Below are 14,705 nucleotides of genomic sequence, written 5' to 3'. Positions count from 1 at the left end.
TCTTCCCGGAAATGCTGATGGCAACCATGGACGTTAGCTGAAACAATCCAACTTATTTTGCAGCAGCTTCGATTATTTAGAAGTTGACTGGCCAGAAGTTAAATGCACCGAAAGGTGTTTGAAAGTACCGGTAAGTTAACCAAAACACAGAGCTATGTTGGTGTGTGCTGTCATTAAGTTTTTGAGCGCGGTACCAAATGGCTGCAACAACAACACAGGTCGCACATTGTTAATTCCACGTGAAATAAAGGCCACGTGAAATAAAGGAATTTTCAAAAAGTCACTCACATGACCCATTTAGAATTGTCTGATATTTTCCCAGAGCGAATGTTAAATATGGGATTTGTAAAGTTGAGACTGTTGTTACGTCGTAGAGTGACGTTAGTTCATTGAAGAATCTGCCTGCACAATGAACATTTGAGAAACGGGTCAGTTACCAACATAAGTTCAGTCACAAGCTCCAAACTTTACAATAGCCTAAAACATATTTGATGGCGAAGTTCAAAATATTGTATTGCTTGATAGCTAAAATGACATGGTTGACTGGATGAATTTGCATGGAATTACCCATTTATCTGTGTCTTGCATGCTGCGTAAAATACAAATCACGAAAATAAGTAAATTTACCCTTGAGCAAGCTTGTGATTGTGAACACTTCTGCAGGCTCACGTAGCGATCCTGCAGGCTCACGTATCGATCCTACAGGCTCTGGTATCGATCCTGCAGGCTCTTGTATCGGTCCTACAGGCTCGGTCATAGTACTATATGTGACTGCATACATAAAGAATGACAAGTTCTGAAAAAAAACTTCAATTGTTGTGCAAATAAAGCATTTCTCCATTAGTTTTACGCTCATGTGTACTTTGTGGTGTCCTGGGAGCCTGCTATGGTTTTCTCATGATGGTGTCACTGTTTTCTGACTAATCTATTCATGATGCTGGGACATATTACAAGATAACGATGTCATTGTTCAGAGAATTCAGTAATTGATGTGCCAGCTGTTATGTTAAATGCTGTCTACTGTATGAATATTTTCCAACCAACTATTGGTGGCGTGATACTCACAGGACAGATGAGTGTAAAATGGTGAAATGCTTTATTTCTAAAATTATGAAAACTTTGTTCCAACATTGTCTTTATGTATGTATACATCAAATGAACATACTGTAATTCTGCTACCTTTTCACATGTTGGCAAGGTGTTTATTTAGACATATTCTAAAGGCTTTTTTGTTTGTAGAATGACAAAATGTACTTTTTGTGAAGCCCTGAAATTGGCCAATCCAACCAATGTGGTTTTGTCACTAAAATCAAATTAGAAATGTGCACAAATTGCCCTGAAATTTGCTCTTTCATATATGTGAAAAGGTTGAAGAATGGGATAAAGACAGAAGTCCGAAGTGGGGCACATTATGTCATTTCAGTGACCCAGAACATTCTACTACAGCGTCAACAGAGCGACGTGATAGTCGGTAGACCAAATACATCACAGATGAAACCGCAAAACGCAATGTTTTATGTCAAGCAGCAAAAGACTTATGATGTGCAAGCCCTAATTTGCACTACTGCCACCTGTGTGGGAGGAAAATCTGTCGGCACACAATTATGGTATATTAGGATGATTGAGCCTTTTAGGTCAAGGGCCTTTGACACCTTTTAGACCTCTTTGATTGCTAATACAACATTCTTTGTGGTCATATTTTAGATGCTCATCATCTCATTATTTAACTTACCCTCATTCCTCAACCTTTTCCCATATAAAAGAAGAACTTTCAGTGCAATTTATGGTCATTTTTCATTTGATTTTGGAGACAAAACTACATTTGTTGAATTGGCCCATTTCATGACTTCAAATGACTTCAAAACATATAATTTTATCACTCCGCACAGGATAATACCTTCAGTATATGCCTAAAAAAACACCCTGCAAACGTGCGAGAAGGTTAAGGTCCATTTTAAAGTGATGTTGGGTACAAGTATATTGTTATTATGCTTGAACTTTGATTCATTTTCCAGTTGGCTTCAGCACTCTCCTGAAGTGGTGTACTCTATTATTTATCACATTGATAAACTGTAAGTGCTGTCATCATGCCTATCCAGCCACCACAGTGGACAGAGTTCCTCTCCTGTCCCGTTTGCTACAAGAAGTTTAATGACTCCGTGGAGCTACCAATAAGCCTTGGCTGCGGGCACACCGTCTGCAAAGTCTGTCTCTCAAAGCTACATCAGAAGAAATGTCCATTTGACCAGACCCTAATTTCTCGCTCCATTGAAGAGCTCCCGGTGAATTTGGCACTCCTCCAATTAGCGGGCGCCACAATTCCTGAACAGGACATCATCAGTATCAGCAGCATATCAGAAAACTTCAAGTATTATGACTCTGCGAGAAGATGTGTAGGGGATCTGGCTGCACATCTCAAGTGTTTGGCTACAGGTAAGTTTTAGTGATTATGTGGAAGAAATATTCATAAATTTTGTCTCGGTTGACCATGTATGCCAGTCATCGTCTTCAACTTTGAGTCACCGATAGGCCATAATAATTAAAAGTTTTGTTTTACAATCAAAATGAGTCTTTTTGTTCAATGTCAGAGGAAGGTATGAAAATGGAGATATAACTGAAAATCATTTCCTTTGTGGGAAATGCTGACTTTCCAGCAGTTGCTTAGTACTATTATTATGTGACTGAAAAACCTTGAAAAGACATAAATTCATAAAAACCAATTAAATAAAACAAACTACAAAGGTGGAGATTCAGTTTTATCGTTAAAAAGAAAAAAAAAACAGAAAGAAAACAACAACATAATAAAAATTGGTGTTGCCTTATTTTCAAATTGTATGAAAACCCTAGTAGATTGTGTATTTGAAAACATCCAGTTGTTAAATGGTGTTATACACCTTTTTGGTCGATGGAATACTCATGCCTGTAAGGTTTGCATCGCATAATTTAAAAAAATAATATATTGGAGAAAAATGTTCTTGTTGCTGCTGTTGCAGGAATAGGCCAGCTAAACAGCTTACTGAGTCGCCCAATGCAGCGTAAGCTCGTGACCTTGATCAATTGTCAGCTTGTAGAGGAGGAAGGTCGCTCGCGCGCCATGAGATCTGCACGGTCGTTGGGAGAGCGCTCTGTTACTGAGCTTATCCTTCAGCACCAGAACCCTACTCAGCTCTCCACCAACCTCTGGGCGGCCATTAGAGCAAGAGGATGTCAGTTCCTAGGGCCAGGTAACCATAGCAACAAACGCCCCAAAAGTTACACACTTGAGTGAAATTTATGAGGGCTTCCAGTTTAACAGCCACTAAACATCCAGAACTGAAAAAAAAAGTGTCTCGGAACAAAAGTATTTGATGGTTGCTGAAAGTTTCAAATTGAGGGAAATGGAATAAGCAAGTTTCGGGAAGAAAGAAGAATGATTTAATGTTTAAAGCCAATTATAGTATATGGTTATATCAGTCATAAGGGAATTAATCAAGAATTATGAAAGTGATATTATGTGGCAGGGATTTGGGCGTGTTAAGAATTTAATACCTTAATTCTCTGTTTGATTTCTTCCTTTCTGTGTAAATGTATATGTCCACGGTTATTTGAAATTTTTATATAATTTAACGTTTATTTTTTAATTTTAAAGGAGAAGAAAATTTAAATATCAAACAAATACCATTTGAAAGAGTATGGATTTCCTCGCATGTGCATGCCATAAAAAAATTCTAATATATACCTCAAGTTGATAAATAATAAATAAAGTCAGCGCCAAAATCCTGAAGTCTTCTGTGTTAGGAGCAGAATTTCCGGTGGAAACCACCGACGTACAGTTCGGGTATTTCCGGTAGAGCCCGAACTCTTCGCTTAATGATCGGGAAACTGGAATCTTGGACGTAGGATCCGAATTTACACTAACAAGTCTGCAGTTTTAACGACTCTCATTGGCTGAGAGGCAACACACCCCCAGCATAAATCAGAGAGTCTTCACCACTTTTCTTTATCTGTATATTTATTGTTATGATTTGCTCTTGAAATATACATGTATAAAGGCGAAATTAATAAAATAAGAATAGTATACCCTGATTCAACAAGCTTTTCGCACATGAATAAAAAACTTCAAGTGCAATTTATTGGAATTGGAGACACACTGCATGGTTGGATTGGCCAATTTCAGGGCTTCACAAAAAGTATAATTTTATCAAACTGCCTATAGTAATGCCCTCAAAATTTGCTCGAAGAAACACCTTACAAATGTGCTAAAAGGTTGAAGAATTACAGTATGCCAAATTATTTTAATAATACATGTATTTATCATCTAATCTGTGATTGAGTCCCGTTGTCTGTTACTACAGCTATGCAGGAGGAAGTCCTCAAATTGATCCTCCTAGCCTTGGAGGATGGCTCTCCTTTATCCAGGAAAGTCCTCGTTCTCTTTGTGGTTCAGCGGTTGGAGAGCCAGTACCCACAAGCCTCGAAAACTGCCATTGGTCATGTGGTTCAGCTCCTCTACAGGGCATCCTGCTTCAAGGTTAGGCCATACTAATTTAAATTGTTTTCTTACAGACAGAATAATTTTTTTTTAAAAATGTCAGTGGAGGTATGAAAATAAAATTGAAACTTGATAATTATCTAATGTGTGGGAAATGTGGACTATAACAGGAAATATTCCTGTTGAAGAAGTATTTACATGATAAGAAAGCCTTCGAAAGAAACAGAGAAAAGATATAAAACCTATCAAGATCAGAGTGAAGTAAAAAGGTGATTTTCAGTTTCATTTTTATTCCATTTTTAGATTTTTTTAGTGTCAGTTCGCCATAAAACACAAACTAAAACTCATGTCACCTTAGATCTCTCTCCCAAAAGCTGGCCATGGATGGGGAATTTCTACATTCCCTGCCCTCAGTTCTCTCTCCCAAAAGTTGGCCATGGATGGGGAATTTCTACATTCTCTGCCTTCAGTTCTCTCTCCCAAAAGCTGGCCATGGATGAGGAATTTCTACATTCTCTGCCCTCAGATCTCTCTCCCAAAAGCTGGCCATGGATGGGGAATTTCTACATTCTCTACCCTCAGTTCTCTCCCCCAAAAGCTGGCCATGGATGGAGAATTCCTACATTCTCTGCCCTCAGTTCTCTCCCCCAAAAGCTGGCCATGGATGGAGAATTTCTACATTCTCTACCCTCGGTTCTCTCCCCCAAAAGCTGGCCATGGATGGGGAATTCCTACATTCTCTGCCCTCAGTTCTCTCCCCTAAAAGCTGGCCATGGATGGAGAATTTCTACATTCTCTACCCTCGGTTCTCTCCCCCAAAAGCTGGCCATGGATGGAGAATTCCTACGTTCTCTGCCCTCAGTTTTCTCCCCCAAAAGCTGGCCATGGATGGAGAATTTCTACATTCTCTACCCTCGGTTCTCTCCCCCAAAAGCTGGCCATGGATGGAGAATTCCTACATTCTCTGCCCTCAGTTTTCTCCCCCAAAAGCTGGCCATGGATGGAGAATTTCTACATTCTCTACCCTCGGTTCTCTCCCCCAAAAGCTGGCCATGGATGGGGAATTTCTACATTCTCTACCCTCAGTTCTCTCTCCCAAAAGCTGGCCATGGATGGAGAATTTCTACATTCTCTGCCCTCAGTTCTCTCCCCCAAAAGCTGGCCATGGATGGAGAATTCCTACGTTCTCTGCCCTCAGTTCTCTCTCCCAAAAGCTGGCCATGGATGGAGAATTCCTACGTTCTCTGCCCTCAGTTTTCTCCCCCAAAAGCTGGCCATGGATGGAGAATTCCTACGTTCTCTGCCCTTAGTTCTCTCTCCCAAAAGCTGGCCATGGATGGAGAATTCCTACGTTCTCTGCCCTTAGTTCTCTCTCCCAAAAGTTGGCCATGGATGGGGAATTTCTACATTCTCTACCCTCAGTTCTCTCTCCCAAAAGCTGGCCATGGATGGAGAATTCCTACGTTCTCTGCCCTTAGTTCTCTCTCCCAAAAGCTGGCCATGGATGGGGAATTTCTACATTCTCTGCCCTTAGTTCTCTCTCCCAAAAGCTGGCCATGGATGGAGAATTCCTACGTTCTCTGCCCTTAGTTCTCTCCCCCAAAAGTTGGCCATGGATGGAGAATTCCTACGTTCTCTGCCCTTAGTTCTCTCTCCCAAAAGTTGGCCATGGATGGAGAATTCCTACATTCTCTGCCCTCAGTTTTCTCCCCCAAAAGCTGGCCATGGATGGAGAATTTCTACATTCTCTACCCTCGGTTCTCTCTCCCAAAAGTTGGCCATGGATGGGGAATTTCTACATTCTCTGCCCTCAGTTCTTTCTCCCAAAAGTTGGCCATGGATGGGGAATTTCTACATTCTCTGCCCTCAGTTCTCTCCCCCAAAAGTTGGCCATGGATGGAGAATTCCTACATTCTCTGCCCTCAGTTTTCTCCCCCAAAAGTTGGCCATGGATGGGGAATTTCTACATTCTCTGCCCTCAGATCTCTCCCCCAAAAGCTGGCCATGGATGGAGAATTTCTACATTCTCTACCCTCAGTTCTCTCTCCCAAAAGCTGACCATGGATGGGGAATTCCTACATTCTCTGCCCTCAGTTTTCTCTCCCAAAAGCTGGCCATGGATGAGGAATTGCTACATTCTCTACCCTCGGTTCTCTCTCCCAAAAGCTGACCATGGATGGGGAATTTTTACATTCTCTGCTCTCAGTTCTCTCTCCCAAAAGCTGGCCATGGATGGGGAATTGCTACATTCTCTACCCTCAGTTCTCTCTCCCAAAAGCTGGCCATGGATGGGAATTGCTACATTCTCTGCCCTCAATTCTCTCTCCCAAAAGCTGGCCATGGATGGGGAATTTCCACATTCTCTGCTCTCAGTTCTCTCTCCCAAAAGCTGACCATGGATGGGGAATTTCCACATTCTCTGCCCTCAATTCTCTCTCCCAAAAGCTGGCCATGGATGGGGAATTTCTACATTCTCTACCCTCAGTTCTCTCTCCCAAAAGCTGGCCATGGATGGGGAATTGCTACATTCTATGCCCTCACTGCTTGTACGGGCTTTGTGGTGACACTAAGCGATCAACAACAATTATGCGACCATTTGTGCAGTCAAATGTTCATTAAAGACCTCTTGTCTTCCACTTCTTCCTACTTCAAGCTAGCACCATCACACAGGGGAAACATTGGGCTACAGTCAGGCTTTCATGTAGCAATGACGCGAGGTTCTACTTCACACTGGCTCCATCACACAGAGGAGACATTGGGCTACAGTCAGGCTTTCATGTAGCAATGACGCGAGGTTCTACTTCACACTGGCTCCATCACACAGAGGAGACATTGGGCTACAATCAGGTTTTCATGTAGCAATGATGCGAGGTCATACTTCACACTAGCACCATCACACAGAGGAGACATTGGGTTACAATCAGGTTTTCATGTAGCAGTGACACGTGGTTCTACTTCACACTAGCACCATCACACAGGGGAGACATTGGGCTACAATCAGGTTTTCATGTAGCAATGACGCGAGGTTCTACTTCACACTAGCACCATCACACAGGGGAGACATTGGCGCCCCTACAATCAGTTTTCATGTAGCAATGATGCGAGGTTCTACTACACACTAGTACCGTGACACAGGGGAAACATTGGGCTACAATCAGGTTTTCATGTAGCAATGACGCGAGGTTCTACTTCACACTAGCACCATCACACAGGGGAAACATTGGGCTACAATCAGGTTTTCATGTAGCAATGATGCGAGGTTCTGCTACACACTAGTACCGTCACACAGGGGAAACATTGGGCTACAATCAGGTTTTCATGTAGCAATGCCGCGAGGTTCTACTTCACACTAGCACCATCACACAGGGGAAACATTGGGCTACAATCAGGTTTTCATGTAGCAATGATGCGAGGTTCTGCTACACACTAGTACCGTGACACAGGGGAAACATTGGGCTACAATCAGGTTTTCATGTAGCAATGACGCGAGGTTCTACTTCACACTAGCACCATCACACAGAGGAGACATTGGGCTACAATCAGGTTTTCCTGTAGCAATGATGCGAGGTCCTACTTCACACTAGTACCATCACACAGAGGAGACATTGGGCTACAATCAGGTTTTCCTGTAGCAATGATGCGAGGTCCTACTTCACACTAGCACCATCACACAGAGGAGACATTGGGCTACAATCAGGTTTTCATGTAGCAATGACGCGAGGTCCTACTTCACACTAGTACCATCACACAGGGGAAACATTGGGCTACAATCAGGTTTTCCTGTAGCAATGATGCGAGGTCCTACTTCACACTAGCACCATCACACAGAGGAGACATTGGGCTACAATCAGGTTTTCATGTAGCAATGATGCGAGGTCCTACTTCACACTAGCACCATCACACAGAGGAGACATTGGGCTACAATCAGGTTTTCATGTAGCAATGACGCGAGGTTCTACTTCACACTAGCACCATCACAGAGGGTAGACATTGGGTTACAATCAGGTTTTCATGTAGCAATGATGAGATGTCCTACTTCACACTAGCACCATCACACAGAGGAGACATTGGGCTACAATCAGGTTTTCATGTAGCAATGACGCGAGGTTCTACTTCACACTAGCACCGTCACACAGAGGAGACATTGGGCTACAATCAGGTTTTCATGTAGCAATGATATGAGGTTCTACTTCACACTAGCACCATCACACAGGGGAAACATTGGGCTACAATCAGGTTTTCATGTAGCAATGACGCGAGGTTCTACTTCACACTAGCACCATCTCACAGAGGAGACATTGGGTTACAATCAGGTTTTCATATAGCAATGACGCGAGGTTCTACTTCACACTAGCACCGTCACACAGAGGAGACATTGGGTTACAATCAGGTTTTCATATAGCAATGACGCAAGGTTCTACTTCACTCTAGCACCGTCACACAGAGGAGACATTGGGCTACAATCAGGTTTTCATGTAGCAGTGATACAAGGTTGTACTTCACATTAGCACCATCACACCGGGGAGACACTGGGCTACAATTAAGTTTTCATGTAGCAATGATGCGAGGTCCTACTTCACACTAGCACCATCACACAGAGGAGACATTGGGCTACAATCGGGTTTTCCTGTAGCAATGACGCGAGGTTCTACTTCACACTAGCACCATTGCACAGGGGAGACATTGGGCTACAATCAGGTTTTCCTGTAGCAATGATGCGAGGTCCTACTTCACACTAGCACCATCACACAGAGGAGACATTGGGCTACAATCAGGTTTTCATGTAGCAATGATGCGAGGTCCTACTTCACACTAGCACCATCACACAGAGGAGGCATTGGGCTACAATCAGGTTTTCCTGTAGCAATGACACGAGGTTCTACTTCACACTAGCACCATCACACAGGGGAGACATTGGCGCCCCTACAATCAGGTTTTCATGTAGCAATGATGCGAGGTTCTACTACACACTAGTACCGTGACACAGGGGAAACATTGGGCTACAATCAGGTTTTCATGTAGCAATGACGCGAGGTTCTACTTCACACTAGCACCATCACACAGGGGAAACATTGGGCTACAATCAGGTTTTCATGTAGCAATGACGCGAGGTTCTACTTCACACTAGCACCATCGCACAGAGGAGACATTGGGCTACAATCAGGTTTTCCAGTAACAATAATGCGAGGTCCTACTTCACACTAGCACCATCACACAGAGGAGACATTGGGCTACAATCAGGTTTTCCTGTAGCAATGATGTGAGGTTCTACTTCACACTAGCACCATCACACAGGGGAGACATTGGGCTACAATCAGGTTTTCATGTAGTAGTGACAAGAGATCCTACTTCACACTAGCACCATCACACCGGGGGAGACATTGGGCTACAATCAGGTCTTTATGTAGCAATGATGCGAGGTCATACTTCAGGCCAGCAGCATCACACAGGATCAGAAAATTTGCTACCTCCCTATGTTGTCATTTAGAGGGACATGTTCATGTGTTGGGAAGGATTTACCAAGTATATTTATGAGTAATGAGTTCTTTGGGAAAAAACTCCACCTTGAGAGACATCTCTGCTTTGTAAAGAATACAGTGACACTCCCTCTACTCTTCTGCCATGTAAAGCACAAGTCAAAAAAAAAATTAGAAATTAGGTATTAAGTACTTTAACATGCTTGTAAAATTTAGAAATTGTTTTCTTGAAAAGCCTTTTATGTAGAACACATTTTAGTTTTTTAATTTGTGAATAATGTGGACCTGTTAATGGCAATGGATCTGTTTTTTTTTTTCTGCCAGGTAACCAAGCGAGAGGAAGAATCTTCATTAATGCAGCTGAAAGAAGACTTCGGACATACGAGTTGCTCCGACGTGAGCACGACTCACAGGTGGTGCAGATTGCTACGGAGGCGGGGTTACGCATCGCGCCAGAGCAATGGTCGTCTCTGTTGTATGGAGACGCCGCCCATAAATCTCATATGCAGTCCATCATTGACAAGGTAAGGACACATATCTTTATTCTTTAACCTTTCTGATTACGAAAGAGCACTTTATCAGTGTACACAGAATAATAGAATAAGAGAATGAATAAAAAGTTAAAGAATCACAGTAGATTTAGCAATAGGGTGTCTCCGTGTCTTTGAACACCCTATTCCAAAGAAATGCATATGGGAGAGGGAGGGAAAATAGGAAATGAGACACCCTGGTTTCAAAATTTGATTAAATCTGTGGCTGTACGTGCAACTTAGCAGACATGCGAGATAATGCTTCCATACATTTAAAAATTGCTCGTTCATTTTGGTGATATTTGTTTGATTCCTTTTTGGAGGGCGGTGGTTTTAAATGCCCTGTAACATGTTTTCAACACAATATGGCTGTCATACTGCTAATGTAGTATGACTCATTCTTTCATTCTCTTGGGACACCTGGATTTTGTCATTAAAACCACACTTAAAGTTTTATAAATTCGTCACAGAATTAAACTGTTTACTGATTTAGAATGGTGAATTCTCCTGTTGCATGCCGATGATTATAATGTAAAAATACACCTGGATTTTGTCATTAAAACCCACACTTAAAGTTTTACAAATTCGTCACTATATTAAACTGTTTACTGATTTAGAATGGTGAATTCTCCTATTGCATGCCGATGATTATAATGTAAAGCGCATAGAGTCTCCATCAAGTGAATTGGCAGTGACGGTTCAATCCCAAGCTGAGTCAGGCAGAAGGTTGGAATTTTACCACTCAGATTTGATTTGCTGTTTCTCAGGTGTGAGTTATGTGTGTTTTAGTTGCAGACACCTCAGTCATTTGCACAAAGTGTTAATGAGCTGGTCATCGCCCTACAGAGGACCGGTGACCTGGGTAACTTAGCACGTCTCTGTCCCCACCTCGAGCTCCTGGCCAACGTAGACCCTTCCCCAGGTATGTGACCTTAGCTGTTAGAAAATAGGACCTAAAACTTTGTTATAACCACAGGATTCAAGATACACATGTTTTAAGCAGTAACAGATCATTTTTACCTAGACATGCATGAACGTTGAATTCTGTTTGTATCAAATATACATTTGACATTAATGTGGATTAAATAGTCAGAATTTGCACAGATATTTGTAAGTATAAATATCCTGTGCACTACTTGTGTTACCTTGTACTCTTCATATCAAATTTTTAGTTTTGTCCACTATTTTTTCACCTGAACATACATTAGCTCCCACCTGTGGAAATCTGAAGGCAATTCTTCATTCTTTATTGCCATCTTTAAATACATATATGTATGACCTGCCAGTCAGGAAAACATTTGGTCAGTGCTTTGCAACTTTACTATTTGGTATCACATCTTATATCTTGCCACCTTCACCTGCACGCCTGGAGGAGGTTTTGTATACTCCAGGTTTTGTCCACTTCACTGTTTTTAGTATCAGATATTTTATGTTTGCCACCTGTAGATGCACCACCTCCCACCTGGGAGAACATGAAGGTGCAGTTGAATCACACTTTGTCAGCTTTTCTGTTTTTTTCTCAGCTTCAGTGTTTCGTATCACATGTTTTATTCTGCCCACCTGCAGATGCACCAACTCCCACCTGGGAGAACATGAAGGTGCAGTTGAATCACACTTTGTCAGCTTTTTCTGTTTTTTCTCGGCTTCAGTGTTTCCTATCACATGTTTTATTCTGCCATCTGCAGATGCACCACCTCCCACCTGGGAAAACCTGGAGGCAGTGCTCAAGGCAGTGCGGACAAGTTGTGCAGGGCCCTTGTGGACTTCCTCCACTTCCACAGTCAGAAGAAGCCAGAACTACCAGCACTCCACAGCACTAAGTACAAGACCAGTCTGTGCCGGGACTTCGCCCAGAAGAGCTCCTGCCCCAGGGGAGCTAACTGTACTTTTGCCCACTCACAGGAGGAGCTGGAAAGGTAATTGTTCTAAATTTTTAGACAGTGTTTAACTGAAAGGTCGAGTAAGTAGTTAGGTTCAGATGTGAGTTTTTCCAGTTTTGTAGAATGCAACCATATGGAACATCGGTGTATGTTTTTCATTTGGGTCCAGTTCATGTGTTTGAACTCACTGGAATGAGTTTGGGTTTAGTGGAATATGTTTAGATTACAGTGAATGTGTAAACACATTAATTCTGTAAACACCAATCATGTTTGAGAATTGTTAGAAGAATTACTGTAGTCACATAGAGAAACTTAATTGTTTTTCAATTCACAGTGGGGTGTTGTCACATGTGTCCTGCAGTCCAACCCCAGTCTTCATTCACTGATGGATGAAATTGAAAAGAAGCAATTACGTGTATGGTTTTTAGTAACAATAAAATGTGGACCGCCTCTCTGTCCTACAAGCACACAGCTACCACCCAGTGGCCATGTCAAATACAAACCTGTGAGCAGTTTTTACCATGCATTGAGCATTGATTGCTGTCATCCTCGATAAGGAGACAGGGCCCGTACGAGAAAAGGACCTATACTTGTATTAAACAATCATTGACGGACGCCTTTCTTCACGGGTGAATCTCACACTACATAGTCCAGACATTAAAACAAAATTTTGTTCGTGGTGCATACATGTGTATGTGAACTAAAAACATGATTGCGTTGAAAGCTTTCACCAGTCGAAAAGTAATCGCTGTTTGACGTGTGTAGATAGCAGAGTAGTTGGAAAAAGGCTGCGACTTTTTATGTGCACTAGAAGTTATTTCTGGGCTGTACTGTGTATGGTTATTTTTAGAAAATGTGGATAAAGAAGTGTTTGAAAATGTTCTTAAATCATTAGTGATTACGCAAAAGTTTTTCGGTTTATGAAGTTTTATTATTTTGTGTGTGCTGATCAAAAATATTTTTCTTCATTGTAGGGCAGGAAATATTTAGCAGATAACTATCTACATACTGAACACCCATTACCCCCCCCCCCCCCCCCCCGACCCCCCCCCCCCCCCCACAAATAAATTGGAAATCATTATTGACTGGAGCTTGTTGTCTCTTTCAGAGCAAGAGGTCGTAACAAAAAGAGTGGTGTTAAGCCAGGGCTGTTAATCCCTCCGGCCCTGCCAAGCCAGATGTCAGTCCAAGATGGGGGAGAGCTCAGAGAGGCCACCAGGAGTCCTAACATCATGAGGTCCGTCAGGGGCTTTGGGGCGACAAGAAGCGAGAGTCAGGATCTCACCGTAGACGGGGAGATTGACAGCGGGTGGGTTCGGATAGGCTGTTAATCTGATGAATTTTGGTTAACTAGACAGTGAATATGATGAATGCGGTGAATATGATGAATGAAGTGAATATGGTGAGTGTAGCAGATATGATGAATACAGAGACTGTGATGAATCTAGTGATGAAATGATGAATGCAGTGACTAATACAGTGAAAGCGATGAATACAGCGAATATGAGAAATACAGTGTACATGATAAATGCAGTGGATATGATTTTACATGTATTCTAGGAATTTGAAGCAGGAGCCGTATTAATATTTTTATGAGCGATCAAAAATTGGGTGAATTAAAATGCATCCTTTCCTAACTACGTGTATATGTACGTTTCTGTGATAGGAAGAGGTTTTTTTTTTAAAAAGTAAAAAAAAAAATAGGTAAATAGGTGTTCTCCTCTCAACAATGGATAACTATATGTGTACACTATATGAATCAGTGTTCTGGGGTTTTTTTCCCAAAGTCTATCATATTGAGTTCACAGTAACAAGTTACAGATCAGCTTCGATTTTGGGGTCATTCCATCCACTTTTGAATATGTCCATTTTTTTGGACATTTCCAGTCTTTTTTTATCAAAATGGTTCATTCTATTGAATTGGAACTTGGTACTCTTCCTCACCATTGTTATTCACAGAACAGGTGTGAGTTCTGGGCTATTTTGTTTGTTTTTATCAAAATATGGGCATTTCTGAGCTGATGAAGACGTACACGTAGTAATTATTCCAACGTCTAATACTGGTGCCTCTCACCAATGCAGTTGCTGCGAGTTCAAGTCCAGCTCATGCTGGTTTCCTCTCTGACCGTACGTGGGAAGGTCTGTCAGCAACCTGTGGATGGTCGTGGGTTTCCCCCAGGCTCTTCTCGGTTTCCACCCACCATAATGCTGACCGCCGTCGTATAAGTGAAATATTCTTGAGTACGGTGTAAAACACCAATCAAATAAATAAATGAATCTAATACTGGTAGTGGACACCCATTGTTTTTGCTATTCTTCAACCTTTTCACGTGTCTGCAAGGTGTTT

The 14,705-nt window shown here is 42.0% G+C and overlaps 1 protein-coding gene across 1 annotated transcript in view; it reads left to right on the top strand.

Moving 5' to 3' along the window:
• Positions 1–11: 11 nt before the first annotated feature.
• LOC135480986 (roquin-1-like) overlaps positions 12–14,705 on the top strand; it is a 34,561-nt gene continuing 19,867 nt past the window's right edge. The window contains 10 exon segments of the mRNA XM_064760917.1: positions 12–130; positions 2,016–2,433; positions 2,994–3,224; positions 4,335–4,510; positions 10,273–10,321; positions 10,324–10,472; positions 11,268–11,400; positions 12,164–12,231; positions 12,234–12,394; positions 13,467–13,667. Coding sequence (XP_064616987.1) covers positions 2,088–2,433; positions 2,994–3,224; positions 4,335–4,510; positions 10,273–10,321; positions 10,324–10,472; positions 11,268–11,400; positions 12,164–12,231; positions 12,234–12,394; positions 13,467–13,667 — 1,514 coding nt within the window. The 5' untranslated portion in view covers positions 12–130; positions 2,016–2,087.

Source organism: Liolophura sinensis, chromosome 13 (assembly GCF_032854445.1).
Source record: "Liolophura sinensis isolate JHLJ2023 chromosome 13, CUHK_Ljap_v2, whole genome shotgun sequence".
NCBI classification, from domain to species: Eukaryota; Metazoa; Mollusca; class Polyplacophora; order Chitonida; family Chitonidae; genus Liolophura; species Liolophura sinensis.
This window is presented reverse-complemented; position numbering and strand designations above follow the sequence as displayed.